This window comes from Miscanthus floridulus, chromosome 5 (genome assembly GCF_019320115.1).
Source record: "Miscanthus floridulus cultivar M001 chromosome 5, ASM1932011v1, whole genome shotgun sequence".
NCBI lineage: Eukaryota > Viridiplantae > Streptophyta > Magnoliopsida > Poales > Poaceae > Miscanthus > Miscanthus floridulus.
This window is the reverse complement of record NC_089584.1, coordinates 8,398,652-8,422,910: the sequence shown is the minus strand read 5'-3', so window position 1 is coordinate 8,422,910 and position 24,259 is coordinate 8,398,652. Positions and strand designations below refer to the sequence as shown.

General features: G+C 45.6%; 1 protein-coding gene across 1 annotated transcript; it reads right to left on the bottom strand.

Annotated features, from left to right (window-relative positions):
• Positions 1-1,778: 1,778 nt before the first annotated feature.
• Positions 1,779-3,752, bottom strand: LOC136451458 (1-aminocyclopropane-1-carboxylate synthase 5-like). Its single transcript, XM_066452164.1, has 3 exons — positions 3,264-3,752; positions 2,984-3,144; positions 1,779-2,836 (listed from the first exon to the last, which is right to left on the bottom strand). The coding sequence occupies exons 1-3, from the start codon at positions 3,606-3,608 to the stop codon at positions 1,942-1,944; spliced, it is 1,401 nt and encodes a 466-aa protein (XP_066308261.1). The 5' UTR covers positions 3,609-3,752; the 3' UTR covers positions 1,779-1,941.
• Positions 3,753-24,259: the final 20,507 nt, after the last annotated feature.

Below are 24,259 nucleotides of genomic sequence, written 5' to 3'. Positions count from 1 at the left end.
GTCCTTTGATTTTAGGCATCTGTACATTAGGAGACGTGGTAAACATATTAGAAAAAAAAGACATGCAAGCTGCACATAAAACATTCCCATATTTTGAGAGAAAAAAGGGTACAACATTAAAATATGCCTGTCTTTTTTTGATAGGAAAATATGCCGGTCTTACTACTACAGAGCGTAGAATCTTAACGTAGTGTTCGCGTTAATCCTTACCATATACGCTAAAATTAAAAAGGGAAAAATTCTAGGCAACCTTAGAAAAAATAGAAAAAAAATAGAATGGATAAATTCTATGCATCCTTACGAAAAAAACAGAAAGACCTAACCATTAATTGGGTACGCCCGAGTCACCATTGCTAATAATAATATTAATTGGATCCAATACTTGTTCAGAGATCATTGATTCTAATACCTTTTTTTTTGTCACTTTTCATGTATCTCAGGTGTTTGATTTTTTTTGCTATTGTTCAGGAAACGTGCAATTTTGTCACTGTTTGGCTATAGAAAAAAATATAATCGTGCCTTGTGAGTTGATCTTTTAATTGTACTAGTTGATTGTGTAAGATTGTTTCATGAAAGATTCTAAAAAATCAAGCATCTAAAATATAACAACTCTCTTTTCCTTCCTTGAGAAAATGTGCAGTAGTTTTATTTTAGGAGAATAATCGGAAGCGAAGTTCATCGTTGCTATTCTCAAGAAAATTGACTTAGCTTAGGTCCCGTTTGGCATGGTTCCGGCTCTTTGCTACAGTGTATAGAGGAACCGAAACTGGTGAAACTAAAAATAATGGATTCACCGGCTTATAGTTTATTTTGAGATAGAGAGAAAAACAATTCCTCGCTATAGTGCTAGTGCACGGAGGAGCTCCAGCTGAAGCCGTGCATAGGTCTACCAAACAAGACCTTAGGGCAGCGACGTAAGGTGGCTACAATGTCTTTAGTTTGTTTTCTCGGTGCAAAAGTTAGATTTTTTTCCTCCAAACACTTAGTTGCTCTTATTAGATCATCAATGCAAGCCAGATTATATTTCTGTCTTCTTGTCACCTTGTTTGTATAGCGTTCGCCTGAGATTTTTCTTCTAATAACAATAACGGGTAGCGCTCATGCTGTTTCGTTTTAAAACAATGACATGCCAGAATTACATGTTATTATGCTGCAACTAGTCACCAGCTGGTACAAATATCACCATTGCCAGGTGTTCTAGGCTGGTAGAAGCACTGAAGAATTCAGTGTTGTACTGTTGTGCATCTCCACAAGTTACATCAAAGAGATGAGCTCAGCTACATAAACAACCCGTTCGCTTCGTTGAAAAAATAAGCCGAAACACTGTTCTCGCTGATTGGTTGTGAGAGAAAAATACTGTTCCGACTAAAAAAACAAGCTGAAAAAGACGGATTATAAGATAAGCGCGCAGGGCCTATCCTGGATATGTGTTCCCTTATTTAGGTGGTTGACGAAGCTTACCGGCTTAAGGAAGGGTTGACATTTGGAACTCGATTTCCATCTTCTTTATAATCAATACGTCCGCTATCAAGACTTTCAATTCTTTTTTTTTATATAAAATTAACCTCCGTCCAGTAACATGTTTTACAATCACAAAGAAGTCAACCAGTAATTTACCCCTCCATAAAACATTTTTTTAAAAAAATATAGAAATAGCAATTGAAGAAACTGGGAGCACATCATCAGTGGTTACCACAATTGAGGAGAAAAAAACGAAGCAAAACAATACTGAATGAGTATCGGAGACGCTTTGCATGAGCCAAGTAAGAATTCTTATACATACGTACATGTGTCTCTCCATTTGAGAGGCAATAATTATTGTTACAAAATCGATGTTACCATCAATCGAAAAATTGTAAAAGAATCCCCTTGTTTAACTACTCTCTGATTTAATTTGTCCAATAACGTAATTTACCCTCAAAATTTTACTTTGTGACATCTCTAATGCTGTTGCTGCTGCATCGACACTGCCGTTTCCTTGTTCCACCTGTCCATGAACCGGCTCATCCTCGCGAGTGCAACGTCCAGCGTGTCCAAGCTCATGTTTGCGAAGCACACCCTGAACCAGCCGGGCTCCGAGCAATGGCACGACGAGCCCGGCGAGATGTTGAGCTTCACCTCCCGCAGCATCCGGTCCCACAGCCTGAGCTCGCCGGCGACGGTCGCGTCGCCGAGCAGCCGCCTCATGTCCATCCACACGAAGAGCCCGGCATTGCCGCGCAGGCACGGTACGCCCGCGCAGGCCAGCCCGGCGACGATGTGGTCGTGGCGCGCCCGGAGGCGCTCGCGGTTGGTGCGGATGTAGGCGTCGGCGAAGTCGGCGTCCGAGAGCATGGCGGCGAGCGTCTTCTGCGTCTGCGACGACACGAGCGTGAAGCTGGACATGCGGCGCGCCGTGGTGACGACGGCGTCGTTGTACGAGTACACCACACCGACGCGGAACCCCGGGAGGCCCAGGTCCTTGGACAGGCTGTACACGATGTGGACGCGCTCCGCGATGCCGGCCCCGGCGTCGCCGCGGGACTCGACGAGCTCCGCCACGCTGACCAGGTCCGGCGCCGCGAAGACCGAGCCGGAGTAGATCTCGTCGGAGACGAGGTGGATGTTGTGGCGGACCACGAAGTCGAGCACATCCTCGAGGACCGACCGCTTCACGGTGGTGCCGAGCGGGTTGGACGGGTTGGTGAGCAGGACGGCGCGGACGCGCATCCCCGCCGCCTCGGCCTCCTCGTACGCCGCCTGGAGCGCGGCCACCGTGACCTGGAACCCGTTGGCGCTGTCGCAGTGCACCGGCACAATGTTCACGCCCGTCCTCCACCTCAGGTCTCTATCGAATCTGCAAACCAAAGCAGAGGCAGCCGCCATGTCAGAACGAGAGCATGCACTGTCTGTCTGTGCAGAGCACTGTAGCAGTGTAACAGTAGCATAGCATAGCACTGATCGGTGCATGCATGCAGCATGCTGCTTGATGTGCTTAGCTTACCCAGGGTAGTAAGGAGTAGGGATCAGCAGCGCGTCTCCGGGGTTGGCCAGGATGAACGTGAGCAGCTCGTTAGCCGCCGTCGCGCCGGCGGTGAGCACGATGCGGTCGGGGTCAAACCTCGCCTTGCCGCCCCTAATCTTCTCCATGAAGCTCGCCATCGCCTGCAAGCAAATAATGACGCCGTCAGGGTCAGTACGTTGCATTTGTCCACGGTCCAGGAGACCAGGACACCGATCGAAGACGAGCAGGGGAGAGCACGTTTTTCGCGCGTTGCGCTCACCTTCCTGAAGGCCTTGAGGCCGTGGTAGTCCTGGAACAGCGCGTTGTCCCTGAAGCTGGCAACGCCGGAGCCGGCAGCGGCGGCGGCACCGCCCCACCCCGCCGCCTCCGGGTGGTCCCTGAGGTACCCCTCCAGGAGGTCGAAGGACACCTGGTTCTCGGCGAGGCCCATCTGTATGACGCCGCCCGGGTTGGAGGCGGCGTCGTAGGGGTTCTCGTCGTAGGCTTTCCACCCCGCGAAGTAGGGGGAGTCCTCGCCGTGGAGCCCGGACGTGGCCACCTTTGACAGCGGAGGCGACGCCGCCGTGTGGCTCTGGATCGCGCCCAGCAGCAGCTTGCCACCCATGGCCCTTCTGCACTTGGCTCACGCACAAGTGGTGCAAGTGTGCAAACAGGACTCTCTGACGATGCCTGCGAGATGGATGGATTTGCAGTGCAGTGGCAGCTCGAGGAATGAATGAGCAGGCAAGGCAGAGGAGGACAAGGAAGGAAGGAAGGCTGCGATGATGATGGATCCGGCAAGTGTGAGGGGGTGGCATATATAGGCAAGGCAAGTATATATACTCGTGTGAAACCACCAAAATGTCAAAAGGTGTTAGAAAGCGAGGGCTCAGAGCTGCAGAGGCGACCAGACTGTCAGCTGCAAATCAAACGATATAATAAAGCAGGGAGCTTTAGCCTAAGCGCGAGTGCTCAACCTACTCAAAGCTTTGCTAATTCGTTCCCAGTCAGAGTCAATGATTGAGCCGTGTGAGCTTGAGCAATGGGCAGCAGCAGGAGGGAGGCACCGATCCTGTGCTACGGATACGGAATATGCACGGCGGAGTCCAGCTGTTTCCCGCGGCAACAAGAGCAGAGCAGCTCCTGCTGTCGCCTTTCGCCTTTCTCCGGCTGATGCAGGCATGGTGCTTCCTGCAATCGTGCGGACAGATGGGCGCCTTATCGCGTAGAGACAGCCAGCCGCTTTCGTTTGTTTAATCCCGCGACGCGATCGGAGGTCATGGCCCTGCGCGCGCGCGCCGACGCCGTCGCCGATGGCGTTGCTGGTGGGTTTGGCGCCATCGAAATCCCCAGGGGAATATTTGCCGGTTTCGTTTCACAGCATGTATTGTCAGCAAAGGGACGAGCTGAACAGGCTCGCATGTCCGGGAATTTTCTTACAGGATCAGGATCGCCTTTTTCTTCTTCGCTAGCTAGTATAGGCCAGGCGTCCGATCCATGCGTCCGACTGAAAACTAAACATCTCGCGCTGTCTTTTGTCTCCGTTGCCATGTTGAGTTTTACAACTCCGTTCTGCCTGAACCATGGGGAGTATAGTAGAGTAATGCATGCGTGGTGACAGAGCGGATCATGGACTTGCCGGCGTCTGATTACGACAATTAAACAGCTAGTCGACGTGTTTGACCTCGAGAGGCGGAGGCCAGCGACTAAACAAGGGCGATGAGCCCTCTCACCATGGACGACTTGTCTAGCTCTGCCTGCCCCCGCCTGCCCCCAAATCTCAGCAACCATCCATAAAGAATGGCTCTACCTTTTGGAGACGCCAGCGCCAGCCATCGCGGGGCATTAAGAATGCCCATCTGCTCACCGATCGCGAGACCGGCTGGCCGGCCATTTGATTATCCACCTCATGATCCACGAAGGGACTATGATATCAGGGTCGTCGGATCACTGGAAGCCTCAGCGTAATTCGACGCCCGCCCAATGTATAATCTTCGCTTTAGCTGTTTCTGTGTGCCGTCTGGAACGTCCAGCTCCTCCTTCTTTAATTATAAACTGGAATCATATTATTGGCAAGTACGGGTTTAGATTAAGATCTACAAAACTATAATGCGTGTGGTTTTCTCTGTTGCGGCTTGTTATTAGGTGCAATTTTTAAAAATATAGTAGGTGTTGCTCAATGACGGCTTCAGTCCTTTTTTGTGACGAACTGACTGAGTTTTGCAAAGAAGAGGCATGGCATGGGGTGCCCCCAAAAGTCTGCTTCTTCTACGCTACCCAACATGCTGCGTGCGTAAGCGTCGGAAGCGCAGCAAACTGGTCATATACAGATATTGCCGCTGCGGCGCTGCCGCTGGAAATCCGTGGACGCGCGCGAGCGTGGGAACGAACTCTGCTGTGGTTTTGCCAATCAGCTTTGCAGAAAGCGAGGAGAAACCACGGAGGCCCTTAGACGGTTTTCGGCAGCGGCGGGAGGCATTTTTAATCGCATCGTTGCTTGCTTCGCATTCAGCACGCAGCGAGTGATGATAAGGCTTTAGCGGCAGCGCCAAATGCAACGTCAACATCACGGCTATGGAAAGCACCAAAAGGGCAGATTTTGACCGGCTCCAAATCCCTACAGTGCTGCTATATCAAGGAATGGCTACCCTTATACTATACTACTCGTATTTGAAATTACAAGGTTTATTATTTCGTTTAGTCATGGCCAGCAAACGTCCTAGTGTGTGTTGCAACTTGCAACGGAACGCAGGCCTTGTTGTATGTTCACCTGAACGGTGGTTCCGAGATTTATACAGTGGTCGCATCATTCGTTCCAATAAGTACCGGAATTGGACTCTATACCGTCGCTACATCTAGAAACATGCGCGGTTCTAACTCGTATGGACACAAGCCATGGGTCTAGGTCAAATATTGATAGAAGAGACGCAAGTGCATTTTGCTAAGTAAAAAAATGGATTGAAGGATCCGTATGACAAAAATAACATGTTAAAAGAGTAATTGTGAAGCTTTGCCTAACAAAAAAATGTCTTGTAAAGAGAAATGTAGGGAATATTTGAAACCAGTATAGAATTAAAAAGTCGGCTACGCTATTTAGCGACAGGTAGAAACCTCCCTCCGTCCCATAAACGTCCCATAAACAATGTCATTTTCACTTCCGAGAAATCAAACATTTTTAACTTTGTCCAATTATATATAAAAGAATATTAGTATTTTATAATACATAATTAGTATCATTAGATGAATCACTGAATAAATTTTCATAATAATTTTTTAGGATACAAATGTTGCTAATATTTTTCATAAAGCTAGTCAAAGTTGAATAAATTTGACCAGCACATATCCTGTAGCGTCATTTTTTTTTATGGAAGTAGTATATATATAGTCTCCACATATAGTATTAAGAGTGATTTTTCCATACACCCTTCCATCCCACTAATACAGAGATGGGCTTTACTCCCGAAGCTTACCACCCCACCTACACAACACATCTAACAATGAATGTGACGCTTCCCTTTTGAACTAACTCATCGGGGGACCTTTAGTCCCGGTTGGTGTTACCAATCGGGACTAAAGGGTCCTTTAGTCCGGGTTGGTGTTACCAATCGAGACTAAAGGGTCTACCTTTAGTCCCGGTTGGTGTTACCAACCGGGACTAAAGGTTGGAGGACTTTTAGTCCCGGTTGGAGACACCAACCAGGACTAAAGGTCTCTCTAGTCCCGGGCGCAAATAATGCCGGAACTAGAGTCCATTTTGACCTCGGATGAAAGGTCTGTTCTCTACTAGTGTCCAATGTTAGGTGGTGGGTTCAAGCTACGCCTGCGTGTCTCGGTGGCCCACCTAGGACTCTATCAATGCTATTAGATTTATGATCATCTAAATGTTTTAGATTAATTTAATGTCTCCATAATAAATCCGGTGGATTCCAACTGTTGTGTTTGTAGCTTGCGGAGAGACGTACATTCAGTCATTCAGGATCGAATGGCTAGTGTCTGAGTTGGCCACCATGGTAGGCCGTTCATGGAAAATTCACGGCATATTAGGCCTTGGTTTTCGAATCTAAGATGTGTGTGAGACACGTATATTGTTGTGTTGCGAAGTTGTTTTTTGTTTTCTTTTAATTTAAGCCGCTGGGATTCATAGGAACGGGCTAAATAAAGAGTATGGGACCATACCGAGTTTAAGTTATGACCTTAATTCTATAATTTTTAGACCACTTTTCAATATATACAAATAAATTAAATTTGGGACCATACCAAGTCTCCAACAGCTTAATTCTATGAGTACTACCTCCGTCCCATTGAAAGTATCGTTTTTTTACTTCTAGACTTCTTTTTTGCCCATTCGTTTTATTCAATTTTTTTATGCAAATAATAAAATAAATAAATCATTATTAAAGTATCTCTAATGATAAAAATAAGTCATAACAAAATAAATAATATTTATACAAAATTTTGAATAAGACGAATGGTCAAACAAGAAATCTAAAAGTAAAAAACGACACTTTCAATGGGATGGAGAGAGTACTTCCTAAGTTTTTATACTGCAGGTCATTTTGGTTTTATCCTAAATCAAATTTATCGAATTTTCACCAAGTTTATAGGAAAAAATGTTAACATATATAATATAAAATAGATGCACTAACAAAAATATATTTCATAGGTATCTAATGAACCTTGTTTGGAGTTATAGATGTTTATACATTATTCTATAAACTTGGTCAAAACTACATAAGCTTAACTTAGTACAAAGCTAAAATAACTTACAATTGAAAAGTATGAGTATAGCATAACAATAATGTGTAATTCTTATAAAAAAAGTTTTAATATATATATTTATTGGACTTAGAGCGGCTCCAAGAGGCTCTTTATATCCTTCATAATTAATAGGAATAGATATTTTGGTAAAAAAATACTCTCCAACAGCTTATTTTAGTATATCTTTAAATGTAGTCATCCTCTATTCCGAATTTCTCGCTAGCCAAATACAGAGAGCGAGGATGACTCTTACAAGCTATAGAAAAGTTGTTAGAGACTTTGGAGTGTGGAAAGATATAGAAATGGGTTTTGTATTTAAATGACTCTCCAAATGGTAATTTAGCGGCTGCTGCAACCTACAACTAGCGAATTGGGTAGATGTATGTCTGACATAGAGGACTGTTTCTTGAGCCTAACAACAACAGGCACCAAGATGACACACACCTTATTAGCAATACAGACATGTTGTGCATATGGAAATAAAGGAAATGCGGTGACTTTACGAAAACTCTACGGCCTTAACGTAGTCTGTGTTTTTTTTTTTTGGGGGGGGGGGGGGGGGGGGGGGGGTGGTTCTCTGTGAATAAAATAGTTATCATTTGTAACCCCTACAGCTGTTTGCTGTTCAAGGGTACAACCCCTGGCACACTGGAGGTGTTACATTATGACACCGGTCTAACCGGATCTTTCAAAAACAAATGATAATTTAGATAGTGACGTTAAGAAAGTCTCTTGGAGATGCTCTATAGATGTTAGACAGTTTTTTCCTATTGCAATGTTCGGCGATAATTGCTAGTTATTAAAAAAGAAAAGAGGGAACCGACGTGAACATACTTACCACCGCTATAGGTTCAATAAATAAAGTACCGGTTGGATAATCCACTTGTTATTTTTTTTTGTTTAATTCATGTTGTGCATACAGCATACTACCACACCGCTATAATTTCAGAAAATAATTAAAATACTGGTTGGACAATCCACTTGTTATTCTTTTTGTTTAAATTCATGTTGTTGTTATTGTTTAAAACTGCGTGCTCTAGTCTTTGATTAGAGCAGACTGAAAATGTCAATTGCATAATTACCAGCTGAATGAGTAGACCAAAAAACAAGGTACGTACGTCTTAGGTCAATTGCATAATCATCTGAGTGCCTTAATTGCGTACGTTGAGGTAATCTTAAACGTGGTCATAGGAGATCCGATCGTTTTTTATTCGAGGGAGGAGATCGAGGGCAGCTTTTTCGGCGGATATTTGTGCGTGCGTTTTAGGATCATGAGGACGTGGATTTGCCTGGGATCAGACATAAATTCTTCGGCTAAGCTATCCCTGAAGATATAGAGATCTACTAACACACATCTCCCTGCCTCAGAACGGGAATCAAATCAAACATGGCGTCTGGTAGGTGAGGCTAGTTCCAAATGATGGAGCCAAGCCTGCATCCAACTGTGCACGGCATCAAATCCCGATCGATCGAGCTCCTTTTGCATTGGGGTCATATGCAATCTCATCGCCTTTGTATTTTATGAGATACGAAAGATCGGTTAGGTGTGCTCTCGCTCCATGGTAGAGGCACTATACGTGCTGATAAATTTAAGCAGGCACCTAGCTAACTGTAGACCATTGCAATGTACGTGTCACACTCCGATGTCAGCAGGAGATTGGCACGGCTATACAAAGAGATCTGGTACTGGTAGCTAGCTGCAACAACCAAAAAGGAGGCACGTACAACTTGCGTCAGCGGCTGCTAGCGGCTGCTGGTGCCACAAATAAAGTCCTCGCGCAGCGCGTGCATCAGTAGTACTAATCAGAAAATGGGACTGTAAAGAATGAAAGGAACTGAACATACTAATCTGCAGTCAAATTAACTATCGGTTAGTGAGCTTGGAGGGCTGACAAGCAGCCTAGCTACACGTGTATGTACAAAAATGAGGCGACGAGACAAGGATAAAAACTGAGTATCTTTTTTACCACAGCATAACTCAAATCAAATTGATTGATGGCCTTTCCAGCTACAGGTCGATAGATGGTCAAAAATCAATGCAAACGCTAGTCGGCATGGAAGACAAACAGGCAAAGTCGCCGTCGATCCAAACTGTGCCGTGGTCTTTCTGTGGCAGGAAGACAACATTTTCGTCTCGGCCGCAACCAAAGTCAAAACCTTTTGTGACAAATACAAAAGCCATGACCTTTTTTTTCCAACAGAATTAACGATGGCAAAAGCGACCATGCAGCGTGTAGGTCAAGGGATCGAGTCGCACGCGCGCGCGTGCGGCGTGCCGCACCAGATGCACCAGAGTCAAATTCTCGCCGGCGACCGAGCTGAAAGGATCGGTAGCGTCATTTGTGCCGTCGTCCTGGCCAAGCAGTGCCGCCGATAATCGTCGTACGACGATACAGCTACAGTGCAGTACAGTACAGCTCGCGACGTACCTCAGGTCGGCCGCCGCGTCGGCTAGATACATGCCCAGCTCCATGCCAGCGGGGCGGGAGGGGAGAGACCGTGTGGCGTTCCGGCCGCCTCCGCCTCCGGGGCCTGGAATGAAAGCGACCGAAGCACGCGCCTACATGAGCGCGTGCGTGCCTGTGGATCGTGGTGTCGTTGGTGTAGTCTACCCCTCCGTCCTAAACAAGTGTTTAATTTTTTTTTCGAAAATACTGGGCGTCTTTCCAGACGTGTTCCGTCCGGATGGCCGTTTCCGGGCCTGCCCAGCAATCGGACCGAATAGGGCCTCCTTCGCTCCACCTTCGTTACGACGTGGTTTCTCCAATCAAAAAAATAAAAAACACAACGATATTTCCTTTCTCCGCTGCCGCATGTATGCGACCGCCGTGGGTGGATCCATCACGCCGCCCGCTTGCCGCTGGCCTTCTCCAACGCGGCGGCCTTCTCTAGCCGCAGCCTTCCCGTCCGGGCACCGCGCGCCCACTCCGCTTCGCTGCTCCCGCGCGCCGATCCCGCAATGGTGGTGGTGGTGGTGGTGCTCGCGCGGCGCCGGCTCTGACCCCGACGGCTAGAATCGCAATCGCCCGGCCACAGGCTCGTCCATGTTGCAAGCGCATGTTTCAAGTGTTTTAGATGTTTCGTAGGTATGTTTCAAGTGTTTTATGCGGATGTTGCAAAAGTAGATCGACATGTTGCATATGTTGCAATGATTTTACACGTATGTTGCGAGTGTCTGTTCTCAATGTTTCATCTATTTTTTTAGACGTCTGTTGCAAATGTGTTTATCTGGATGTTGTATATATTACACACATATATTGCAAGTGTTTTATCTGGATGTTGCATTAAAAGCATCTAGGCCCCTAGTTGGTTTTCGGTGATTAATGACGACACGAGATTACTGTGACTAACGTGTGTTTTGCAGGGGCAATTTGAGTTAGGTCACGATAATGATGATTGATTGGGCAATTATGGTTTTTATGCCCCTATCGATGGAAATCGTTTCGATTTTCAAAGGATGGACGACAAAGTTAAGGACGGACTAGTTCTTAGTGTCGTTTGGCGTTAGAGTGACACTTAGAGTAGTTTATGACTTTTTTTTCCTTTGGCCGTACTATTAAGGGGGGTATGAACTAATAGCTTGACCTAAGTGAGTCTAATGGTTTAGGTGTGGTGCACACTTGTCAAACTTAGCACTATATAGCTTAGGGACAGCCCAAAGTTCAGTTGGAGTCAACTTCATTCAGGAAGTATTTCGAATTGAAAGTGAATGAACTGTTGAATGTTGACCGGACGATGGACTGGACGCACAGGTGTTGCGTCCGGTCAGTGATCAGCAAGCGCAACAGAAGCCAAGAAGCGACCGGACGTTGGTGCAGGCAAAGGATTAGATGCATAGGTTTTGACCAGCTGTAGCAGCGTGGACTCGCTGTTGACTAAGGACCTGACACAGCGAGAAAATGTGACCGGACGCGCAAGCTGCCGAGTCCGGTCGACATCAGAGTGTCCAGAGATGATTTTTGTTGACCTGACGCATCAGGTGGATAAGGATCAGACTCATCTTGGAGTCCGATCATAGTAACGGTCATATTTCGGCGCTGGCTAGTGGAGTACTGACTAGACGCGCCCAGTCACATCGACCGGTGCGTCTGGTCATCCCGAAAATTATTGAGTTGGACAACAACGGTCATGTTTTGAATAGAGGTGTATAAATACATCTCCTCGTCCAGTTCAGCTCTCTTGCCCATTTATTCAGCTGAGGAAACAATTTAGAGTGCAAGGGAGAGCAAGAGCCTAGTGAGGTGATTGAGATTTGAGAATCCAAGATTAAGGACCTCATTAGTGCATAGAGAGTAGCAAATGTACATCCATCTTTCTCATTAGGCTTGTCTTGGTCAAGTGAGAGTTTGCACTTGTTACTCTTGGTGATCGCCATCACCTAGACGGCTCGGTGGTGATTGAAAGCTTGGTGATCATCCGACGGAGCTTGTGGATGACCCAAGTCGTCTTGTGAGCGGTTGTGGGCGATTCACCGCGACGAAGTGTCGAAGAATCAGTCTATAGAGAGCACTTGATCCTTGCGCAGATCAAGGTGGAGCTACACCCTTACGCGGGTGCTCCAACAAGGACTAGTGGAGAGTGGAGCTACACCTCAGAAAAACATCGCCGTGTTCCTCTCCCTCTCTTTATTTTGAGCATTTACATTTGAGCAATTCAATTCATGTCTTTATATTCTTAGAATTGCTATGCTAGAGTAGGATTGGAACCTAGGGTGCAAAACTTTTGTACGGTAGAACAATAGAAACACTTCTAGGCACAAGGGGGTGAAATGGGCTAAGTGTAGGGCTTAATTAATGCAAGAAATTTAGAATTAACCTAATTCACCCATCCTCTTGGGTATCTTAATCCTTTCAATTGGTATTAGAGCCTCGTGCTCCTAACTTAGGCTTAACCGCCTAGAGCAAGATGTCTCGCGGGGATAGGCCCCCTCCCATCTTTGAGGAAGATGATTTTCCTTATTGAAAAATTCACATGGAGACGTACCTAGTGGGCATAGATGTTGAAGTGTATAGAGCCGCCACCCAAGGCTTCCCAAAACCTAAGGACCTCGCCAACCTTATTGGTGATGAAGCAAACTACAAGTGGTAGAATGCAAATGCTAGAAACACCCTTTTTAGAGGCCATTTCAAGGGCATCTTTAACCGTGTGCGGAACCACAAAGACGCCCATGCATTATGGTTGGACATTTATGCACTCCATGAGGGAACCAAGAGTGAGCATGAGGAACGCTATCACCTTGTGATGAAGAAGCTTAATTCATTTAAAATGTTTCCTGGTGAAAGTGCTAATGAAATCTATTCTCGCTTGAATATTCTTGTAGAGGAGGTCAATGGGCTTGGACTCACATAAATGCAACTATCCGATATTGTGAGAAAGATCTTGAGTATCCTCCCCATTGACAAGTATGGGGATATTATGACAGTGCTTCATCAAGGTGACATTTCCACCGCTACGCCAACTCACATATTGGGAAAGATCAATGCACATGAGATATACATGCACATCACTCCTCAAGAGGGCTCTTCATCCTCAAAGAAAAAAGATTTGGCATTCAAGGCTAGCCAAGAGAAGAGAAGTAAAGAAAAGATTGCTCATGATAGTTCAAGTGATGATGAAGTTGATAATGCAAGTCTTGGTCTCATGGTGAGAAGAACCACCAAGATGCTCAAAAATCTAAACAAGAATGGTGTCAAGTTTGATGGCAAGAAAAAAGAAATTCTTCACTAGTAGTAGAAGGAAGCCCATCTCTGAAATAGATTGCTACAATTGTGGAGATCTTGGTCATATAGCTCATCAACGCCCAAACCCAAGAAAGATAAGTTCAAGAAGAAGTACAAGGGCAAGAAAGATGACTCAAGTGATGATGATGAAGACAAGAAGAAAAACAAGCCATACAAGAAGAAGGATGGAAAGAAGAAAGAGTACCATAAGAAGAAGAAGAAGAATGGCAAGGCTTATATTGTTGTTGATTGGATCATGGACATTGAATCATCAAGTGGCTCATCCGATGATAAAAGTGATAATGAGAAGGAGAAAGTGGCCGCTCATGTGATTGGCTCTTCACTATCTCCACCGTCACTACCGCCGTCATCCTCTACACACCTATGCCTTATGACCAAAGGTGAACAAAAGGTACAAAGAGATGATAATAGTAGTGGTGATAACAATGCTAGTGATGATGAGAATGGTAGTGATAGTAATGAAGAATTTGAATCACTTTCTTATAATGATCTTATCAAATTGCTAAATCAATACACTAAAATCATAAGAAAGACAAGATCTAAAAATGAGAAGCTAGAACTTGAGAATGATTCACTCTTAGCAAAGTATGACATAGCCAAAAAGGTAGTGATGAGCTTAGAGAAGAAAATAAAATTATATCATCTAAACTCAAGGAGCTCAAAACCTCTAAAAAGTTGCTTAGAGAAAAACATGATAAACTTGAGGAGATACACAATGAGCTCACCACTAGTTACAATTTGCTAAAAGAAGAGTACACCAATCTCAAGATTAATCATGACAACCTTATTCTCTCTTACGAGTTTTATCCAATGTGCCGCATGATGCTACTAATAATGTTGTTAAGATTGATATAGCCACATCATGTGATGACTTAATTGTTGAGAGCATTGAGCAAGGTTCTAGTAGCAAAGGCAAGAAAGTGGTTGAGTCCAACAACCTTGATGACTATGTCAAGCTCAAGAATGAGAATGAAAAGCTCAAGAAGGATCTTGAAAAGCTATCAACCACCAACACAATTGTGATAGAGAACCTTGACAATGGTCATGATATGGCACTTGAGAATGAGATGTTTAGAGAAGAAAACAAGAGGCTCAAGTTGGAGAAGGATCTTGAGAAGCAATCAACTCATGATGAACTTAGAGAAGAGAACAAGAAACTCAAGATGGAGAAGGAACATCTCAAGACTGGTTTGAGCAAGTTCACAAGAGACCAATATCTTTAAAGTGAGCTACTAATGAACACCGTTATGAAGATAGATAGAAGTGGTATTGGATACTTGGCAAATCAAGAGAAGAAGGCTCAAGCTCAACACCAACAACATAAGTCAAAGCCTAAGTCAAAGAGATGCTTTGAGTGTGGACAAGAAGATCACTTTGCTCATGAGTGTGAAACTCCACCACCACAACCCTTGCCTAAGCATGCTAGACCCTTTGCTTTCAATGCTCACTACATGCTTATAAAGGATTCTAGTGAAAATATGAAAGTCATGTTCTTAGGTCCACCAAACAAGAATAGGCCTAAGCAAATTTGGGTCGCTAAGTCACTAGTTGAGAAAGTCAAGGGCCCTCATCAAGTTTGGGTCCCTAAACAACAAGCTTGATCTCTTATGTGTGTAGGTGAACTACAAGACCGGTGGAAATCATTAGGTTATTAATAGTGGTTGCACTCAACATATGACCGGTGATCCTTGTATGTTCACCTCACTAGATAAAGAAGTGGATGGTAAAGAAAGGATTACATTTGGTAATAATTCAAAGGACAAAGTACAAGGGTTGGGCAAAGTTGCAATATCAAATTATCACTCAATTTTAAATGTGCTATATGTTGCTTCATTGAGCTTCAACTTGCTTTCCGTTGGTCAATTGTGTGATCTTGGCTTTCAATGCTTATTCACCGAGAAGGAAGTCGTTGTGTCAAAGAAAGATGATGATCAAATTATATTCAAGAGCTTTAGATACAACAACCTATATCTAGTGGATTTCACCTCCGAAGATACAAACTTGAAGACATGCTTATTCACCAAAACATCGCTTGGGTGGCTTTGGCATAGAAGACTTGCATATGTTAGACTTGCATATGTTAGAATGAGCTCACTTAAGAAGTTAATGAAGAATGAGTTGGTGCGAGGTTTGAAGGATGTGAAATTTAAGAAGGACAAGCTTTGTAGTGTATGTCAAGTCGGTAAGCAAGTTGCAAACACTCATCCAACCAAAGCTTACATGTCAACAACAAGAGTGCTAGAGCTTCTCCACATGGATCTATTTGGACCAACAACTTATAAGAGTTTGGGAGGCAACCTTTATTGTCTTGTGATAGTTGATAACTACTCTAGATTCACTTGGGTGTTCTTCCTTCATGATAAGACCGAAGTGGGCATATGTTTCAAGAAGTTTGCCAAGAGAGCAAAAAATAAATTTGAAGTGAAGCTCAAGAAAATAACAAGTGACAATAGAAAAGAATTTAACAACACAAACATTGAAGCATATTGTGATGAAGTTAGGATCAAGCATGAGGTGTAGTAGAGAGAAAGAACCAAACATTAATCACTCTTGTAAGAACAATCCTTGATGAGTACAACACACCTCAAGATTTATGGGCGGAAGCTATCAACACCGCATGCTATGCATCTAACCGCCTATTTCTTCAAAAGTTTCTTGGCAAGACCCCTTGTGAGTTGCTCAATGGGAAGAAGCCAGACGTCTCATTCTTCTGGGTGTTTGGTTACAAATGCTACATCTACAAGAAGCGGCATCACCTAGGTAAGTTCTAAAGACATTGTAATATTGATTTTCTTGTTGGTTATTCATCAAAGTTCAAAGCATATTGAGTATTTAATCATGCCATCGGCTTGGTTGAAGAAACATATAATGTGGAATTTGATGAATCTAATAGCTCCTAAGGAGCACATGAGAATCTTGATGATGTAGGTGATGAACCATTGAGGGAGGCTATGAAGAACATTCCGGTTGAAGACATCAAGCCTAAAGATGATGAAGATAAAGTACAAGTGATTGATCCACTTTCTTCATCAAATGTGCCACAAGATGATGACAAAGATGGGAGAGTAGAAAATAAAGATACTCATGTCTCCCATGATCAAATGGTGGCACAAGCTTAAGATGTTGATGCTCCACAACCTCCTCCCCAAGTGGTTAATAGAAAAAAATCGTCTCTACTTCAAGCACATCCACAAGATCTCATCATAGGGAGTCCTTCCAATGGTGTAATGACTCGCTTTCAAAAACTTGCTTCATTATTGAACATCACTCGTTTGTCTCTTGCATTAAGCCTAATAATGTAGAAGAAGCTCTTTAAGATCTGGATTGGATAAATATTATGCTTGAAGAGTTGAACAACTTCACTCGCAATGAAGTTTGGACACTTAAAGAGCAACCACAAGATGCAAGAGTCATAGGAACAAAATGGGTGTTCCACAACAAGCAAGATGATCAAGGCATTGTTGTGAGGAACAATGCAAGGCTAGTTGCAAAGGGGTTCTCTCAAGTTGAAGGTTTAGATTTTGGAGAGACCTTTGCACCGGTTGCAAGACTTGAAGCCATTCATATCCTCCTTGCATATGCATCTCATCATAAAATGAAACTATATCAAATGGATGTTAAAAGTGCTTTTTAAATGGTTTCATAAATAAACTAGTCTATGTTGATCAACCTCCCGGGTTTGAAGACCCTAGATATCCTTATCATGTTTATAGGTTGTTGAAAGCTCTAGTTTGGTTTTGGTGAATTGATGAAACCCTAAGTGATAACCTAGTTCATCAAGTGATCATGAGATAGGTAGCATACTTCGAGTAGAGAAGCAAATGAAGATCATAACATGACAATGGTGATAGCATGGAGATGATCAAGGGCTTAAACTTGAAGAGAAGAAAGAGAAAAATAAAAAGCTCAAGGCAAAGGTATAAATCATAGGAGCTATTTTGTTTTGGTGATCAAGACACTTAGAGAGTGTGATCACATTTAGGTTTGATAGCCGTACTATTAAGAGGGGTGAAACTCGTATCAGAATGCGGTTATCAAAGTGCCACTAGATGCTCTAACTTATTGTATATGCATTTAGGATCTAGTGGAGTGCTAACACCCTTGATAACATTTGTGAAAATATGCTAACACATGTGCACAAGGTGTTTGCAGGGTTGAGATGGATTTGGGTCCCTCTCTCCCTCCCACCGAGCTTGCGAGGCGGGATTCGGTGCTTTTGGAAAAATGAAATGTCTATTTTCTATTGCGCCGGATGCAAAATTCTTGGTGGCTGGCACATTGGAGCAAGGGTGAAGAAGTTAGAGTTGAAATGGAGTTGATCGAATTGATGCTGGCGTCGGTCTACTGACCGGATGCTGGGTCACTCAGCGACCGGACGCTGAAAGGCTGCGTCCGGTCGAGCTGTCAGACGGCACAGTAGGCTAGGGTTGAGCACCGAACGCTAGCTGCGTCCGGTCAAGGTGGACCGGACGCGTCCGGTCAGAAAAACATGCCTTGGGGAGCTTACTGGAAACGATCGGACGCTGGGGCTTCAGCGTCCGGTCAGTTTTGACCGGAGCATCCGGTCAACGTCATAACCATTGGGATCTGACGAACAGCGTTTGAAGGCGATGACACGTGGCGTCCATCGGGCGATCGGACGCTGAGGGCCAACGTCCGTTCAGTTTGACCGGAGCGTCCGGTCAGAGCGCATTTTGCCCAGTGAAGGGGTATAACGGCTCTATTTGATGGGGGCTCTATTTATAGCCCCATGGCCGGCTCAAGGGTAAGATCTTTGGCCATTTTCATTGACATAGCAACCTTGTGAGCTAAGCCAAAGCCCTCCCACTCATCTACATCATTGATTCATCATCATAGTGAGATTGGGAGTGATCCAAGTGCATTGCTTGAGTGATTGCATCTAGAGGCACTTAGTGATCGTGGTTCGCTGCGGATTTCGCTTGTTACTCTTGGTGGTTGCCGCCACCTAGATGGCTTGGAGTAGCGAGGATCGTCGAGCGGAGGTGGTGATTGTCTTCGGCTCCGATCGTGGTGATTGTGAGGGGTTCTTGACCTTGTCCCCGGCGGAGAGCCAAAAGGTACTTTAGTAAATTGCTCGTGGCTTGTGTGATCCTCATCTTGTGTTGGTTGTGCGGCACCCTATTGAGGGTTTGGCGTGTGAAGCCAATTAGCGCGTGAACCTCCAAGTGAGTGAATCGCCACAATGAGGAGTAGCTTGCCGGCAAGCAAGTGAACCTCGGTAAAAATCATTGTGTCCATCCTTTGATTCCGAGGTGATTGGTCTCCATTGTTATTCATCCTTGTGATTGATTGGTTCACTCCTCTACACAGTGGTATAACTATCCTAATCACTCTCTTTACTTTACCGCAAACTAGTTAACAAGCTCTTTAGTGTAGCTAGTTTTGAGAGCTTGCTTGCTTGGTTGGTGTGGCTCTTTAGTTAGTCTTTGAGAGCACACTAACATAGGATAGTGTCTTTGTTATTGTGTGAATAGACACTATCTAAACTAGAATTGTGGTAGGAGGCTTGCATTTTGAGTAGGCTAGCGCAACACTTGCTTTGCCTCATAATTGTCTAACCTTTTATTAAGTGTTGTTGTAGAAATTTTATTAGGCTATTCACCCCCCCCCCTCTAGCCATTAGGACCTTTCAGTTGTCCAAGGCGCTATATGGGCTAAAGCAAGCCCCAAGAGCTTGGTATGAGTGCCTTCAGGATTTCCTCATTGAGAAGGGCTTCACCATTGGGAAGGTCAACACCACACTATTCACCAAGAAGCTTAATGGAGAGATATCATATTTGGCTCAACAAATGAAGACTATTACAAAGAGTTTGGTAAATTGATGTCGAAGGAGTTTGAGATATCTATGATTGGAGAGTTTACATTCTTTCTTGGTTTTCAAGTCAAGCAAATGAGAGAAGAAATTTTTATCTCTCAAGAAAAGTATACTAAGAATCTTCTCAAGAGGTTTAAAATGGATGAATGTAAGCCAATCAAGACACTAATACCATCAAATGAACATCTCAACCTAGATGAGTGAGGTAAATTGGTTGATCAAACTCTCTACCGTTCTATGATTGGTAGCTTGTTATACTTAACCACATCTAGGCCCGACATCATGTTTAGTGTGTGTATGTGTGCTAGATTTCAAACTAATCCTAAGGAGGCTCACTTGGTTGCCGTTAAAAGAATTCTTAGGTACCTTAAGCACACACCAAGCATTGGTCTTTGGTATCCCAAAGGAGCTAGATTCCAACTAGTTGGCTATTCCAATTCGGATTATGCCGGTTGCAAAATTAATAGAAAAAGCACATCCGGAGGATGCCATTTGCTTGATAGATCACTAATGTCTTAGACCTCTAAGAAGCAAAATAGTGTGGCCTTGTCCACCGCCAAGGCGGAATACATTGTCGTAGGTGCTTGTTGTGTATAAATTCTTTACATGAAACAAACTCTTCTAGACTATGGTGTAGTTCTAGAAAAGGTACCTCTTTTGTGTGACAATGAGAGCGCAGTAAAACTTGCTAATAACCTAGTTCAACACTCTCACACCAAGCACATAGATATCCGTCATCACTTTCTTAGAGATCATATTGCTAAAAATTATATATCACTAGAAGATGTAAGGACCGAGGATCAATTGATGGATATCTTCACAAAACCGCTAGATGAGGCTATGTTTTGTCGGTTGAGGAATGAGCTCAATGTGCTTGACCTAAGCAACTTCTCTAAAAAATGAGCTTGTGTTGACCCTTGCATTGCATTGTAATATAAAACATGTTTAACTTTTAGTAATGCACTTAGAGCTTGTCTAACATGGTTAAGATAACTGTCGAAAAGCGTGTGAAAAAGCTTAACCTTGGATCAAACTTGACAAGCAACTAGATTTACTTTCTTGTATTGCATTGCATATGCATGTGTGTTGCTTTGTCATTAATTTTTTGTTATCTTTTGAGCATCCACTATGTTCGCCCACCGATAGGGGGAACATTTGAAGCTCCTAATGGTTATGTCCCATATGTGGTGGCCACATGGTTCTCCTCGCCCCTTTTTGTCACTTATTTTCTAAAAGAATTATAGCCGAAGGCAAATTATTTTGAAAACTTTGAGAGTTTGAGAGAGGTCTCTCATATTAGTCCCAATTGGTGTTTATTTGGCTCTTGTTGAAGTTGGGACTCGATTAGAAGAAAGCGTTGTGAAGAAATGAGGAGAATCTGTTGTTGAAGGGTGACCAGATGCAGGACCTAACTCACCTACAGTGGTGTCTAGTCAGTGCTCCTTGGATCTAACGCGTTAACAGGAACTTGACTATGGCAGAACCGCCTAAAATAACATACTTTCGGAGGCGCTCGTCTTTCACTAGACACTAAGCGCCCTGAAAGTGAGCTACATTGGACAGATCTGTCGAGCACACTAAGCACCCTGAAAGCGCATAGGAACGAGGGAAGGACACGGACAGTGACGAGGATGATGATGAGGTAGTTGCCGACATCGAGTGGGATGACCTAGAGGGCAAGGATATGCTGATAGGTATCCACTTATCCTTGCAGGGACCCTTACCGTTCCATGCAGGGGGAGGTGAGTCCATGAGGCTAGAGGAGGCAGGCCAGATCATTGGCCCATCCTCAGAACTAGTAGGGGTGGGTAGATCCGCCATAGTGCCCGAGGTTCTAGAGGAGGGGGTGGCCCTGCCGCCACACCTAAAGAGCCAACAAGGGTGGGCGGATCTTCAACCATGCCCGAGGTGCTAGCAGAGGGGGGTGGCTTCGCTGCCGTGCCCCAAGAGCCAACTGAGGCGAGCGGATTTGCCACCATGCCTGAGGTGCCGATGGAGGGGGTGGCTCTGTCATTGTGCCCCGGGATGCAAGGGAGGTGAGCCCCTCTGCTCGGGAGCAGGGGGCGGGCTCAAAATGGCCCTACCCCAATGAGGTGGAGCAAGGACCTGGGGGTTCATCCCCCAAACACATCCTCCGCCCAATAGCGCCGATGTAAGTCATTGACTCCTCTGTTTTTCTCTATTCTTCTCTATTTTCAACGTGACTTATGCCTTTTGTTTCTTGCAGCGTCCTGAGATGGGGCAACTTTTTGGCGCTGGTGCCCAAGAAGAGCGTCGCCATTCAGGCGAGGCGGCGGCTGTCGACCTACGTCGCACCTATTTTGGGCGGGAGCAGTGCCGGTGTTACTACCTTGTCGACTGATCAGGCGCTGCCCACGGTGGTGTCCATGCCCTCGGTGGGACAAGCGGACGCAAGGGCTCAAAGGACACCCTCGGAGGTCGCTGAAGAATCGGCGATAGAGGCGGTGTCGCTGCCAATGATGGGTCGGTCGGAGCTTCCGACCGTGCTTGTGGTGCCGACCTTGGCGGGCGCGACGCAGTTGGACGAGGCCCCGTTGAGGTAGGCAAAAGTGGTGGTGGCCATGATAGGTGGGCCACGACCAGACGCCACTATGGTGGCTCCCAAGGCAGTGGCACAACCCGCACCTCTGGTGGCCCAAATGATGGCTCTCAATATGGGCCGGACAGAGGGGGACGCACCCGAGGGGTCCCCGGGCATCATGGCGGTGGTGGAGAGGACCAGTGGGTTGGCCCTAGCGTCGGGAGGTAGCCACTTGCCCATGCGGGGTGAGCCTCTGCTCTAGTGGATAGATCCGCAAGACCCGACATCGACACTCTTCTTGCTCGATGATGCTACCGAGAGCATAGAGCGGGAGAGTCTCAACGAGGGGATCTCAGCCGTGATGGAAGCTCTAAACTAGGCCAGGGGTGCCCTATGTGACATCGTCGTTCCCACTGGCCAGGTAATCATCTAATCTTGCCTTTCTCCCTCTTCTTTCTTTATTTATTTTTGTGTTCTAACCATCATCTTTTTTCAGTCCCTTATCGCTCGTAGCTGGGAGAAATCACAGTTCCTTCACGAGCAGAAGGAGAGCTAGGACTGCCTTGTCAAAGAGGCCCAACTGCGTGGGGATATGTCCGCCTAGCTCATTGCCACCCAATAGAGGGTGGTCAAGCTGACTCCCCTGGCCGAGGAGGCGGCCATTCTCTGGCTGTGGGAGGTCAAGGCCTGTCGGGACGAGGAGGAGGCCAAGAAGGCATTTGAGGAACTATCGGTGAGGGCGTGGTAGGATGAGGAGGAGGCCACCAAAGTCTGAAAGGAGTGGGACAAGCTACTCCAAAGGGACGCTGAGACCCGCTAGTGGATCCTCAACCTTCTGGCTGAGGCAGAGAAGGAGTAGGAGCTCAAGCTAGGACCTGAGGAGAGGTTCATAGCCCTACAGCAGAGGGTGAACCTAGATGCCGAGGTGGTTTCCCGGTTGTGTAAGGAGCGAGACAAGCTATGCTAGACCATGGAGAGACTCCACTATGAGCGTGGCATGGCCCACAAGGAGCATGACCAGGCCATCCAAGAGCGTGATGAGGTGCAGCAGAGGATTGGCTCCCTCTAGGCCAAGCTCAGAACCATGGTAACCTGAAGGCTAGAGGCCAAGAGCATCTCTGTCGGGCTGGCCACGGAGCTCACTGAGGCGCGGAGGAGCCTTCAGGCGGAGGGTGATGAGCATGATCTCCTACACGCTGCCCTTAGAGTGGTCTGCGATGACCTAGAGGTGGTGTGGTCAGAGGGGACCAGCTCGCTTATGGCCCATGCTGTAGATATCATGGTGCGGCTACGCTAGCTCAAGAGGGAAGCTCTTTGCTCTGGGATTACCCAAGCCTTCACCATCGCCCATGCTCACTACGCGGATAGTATTGACTTGGATTCAATGAGCCTTGGCTTCATGCCTAGCTACGAAGCCTCCAAGCTGGATGAGATAGAGATAGCGGTGGCTCCTCTTGCGTGGGACCTGGCGGACAGAGTTGAAGACATAGTTCTCCCTCCGAGGGGCTAGTTCATCAATTAGGTTTTGTGAATTTGGATGAACGTCATTGTACTATGTGGATAATTGTCGATCCTTATTGTGGGGGGCATGACCTCGGATACCCATGGCAGACCATATGGGTTGCGCCCTTAGGGGTTGCCCAACCCACAATATGAAGCCTTACGGGGCCCGACACTGCTTGGCGCCTCCCGTAAGACACCGAGAAGATATCCTAAAGATACTACGAGATCTATTAGGATACGTATGATCCCATGATTCCTATAATCTGTTATTACTTTTTGGTTATCTCCTAGATCTAACCGACTTGTAACCCTACCCTTTGGACTATATAAGGCGGGCTAGGACCCCCTCCAAACTCACGTAATATCATACGATAGCCAATATAATCCAACAGACCACAGGAGTAGGGTATTACATCATACTAACGGCCTGAACCTATCTAACTCGTGTGCCTCTATTGCCTTCTTATTCTCAATTATATATATCTCTGTCGATCAATCTACCTTCATGGAATACCCCTCGGAGGACTGCTGATGATATTCTATTGACAATTGGAGTGCCAGGTAGGGGTGTGCGTGTTGTTTCTATATCGAACAAGATGGTACGTTCTGTAGGCTCTTCATCCCTCCCACAGCCCGGCTAGATCTTCATGGTCGGATCAATCTCATGGATCATCAACGTTGATAGAGTCGGAGAGCTTATCGAGCTGATGCAGATCTATACTGCGCCGATCACCCCAACACCTACTACTGCAGATCCGATCTCGAAACCACTTCCGAGATCATCTTCGCCGACAACTCGTCGCTTGCTACCACGCCGACCAGACATTCTGTCTAAAGCTAAGTCATACTTAATATTTTTCTAAATATTCTCCAATCTCTGTATATCACCATAATGT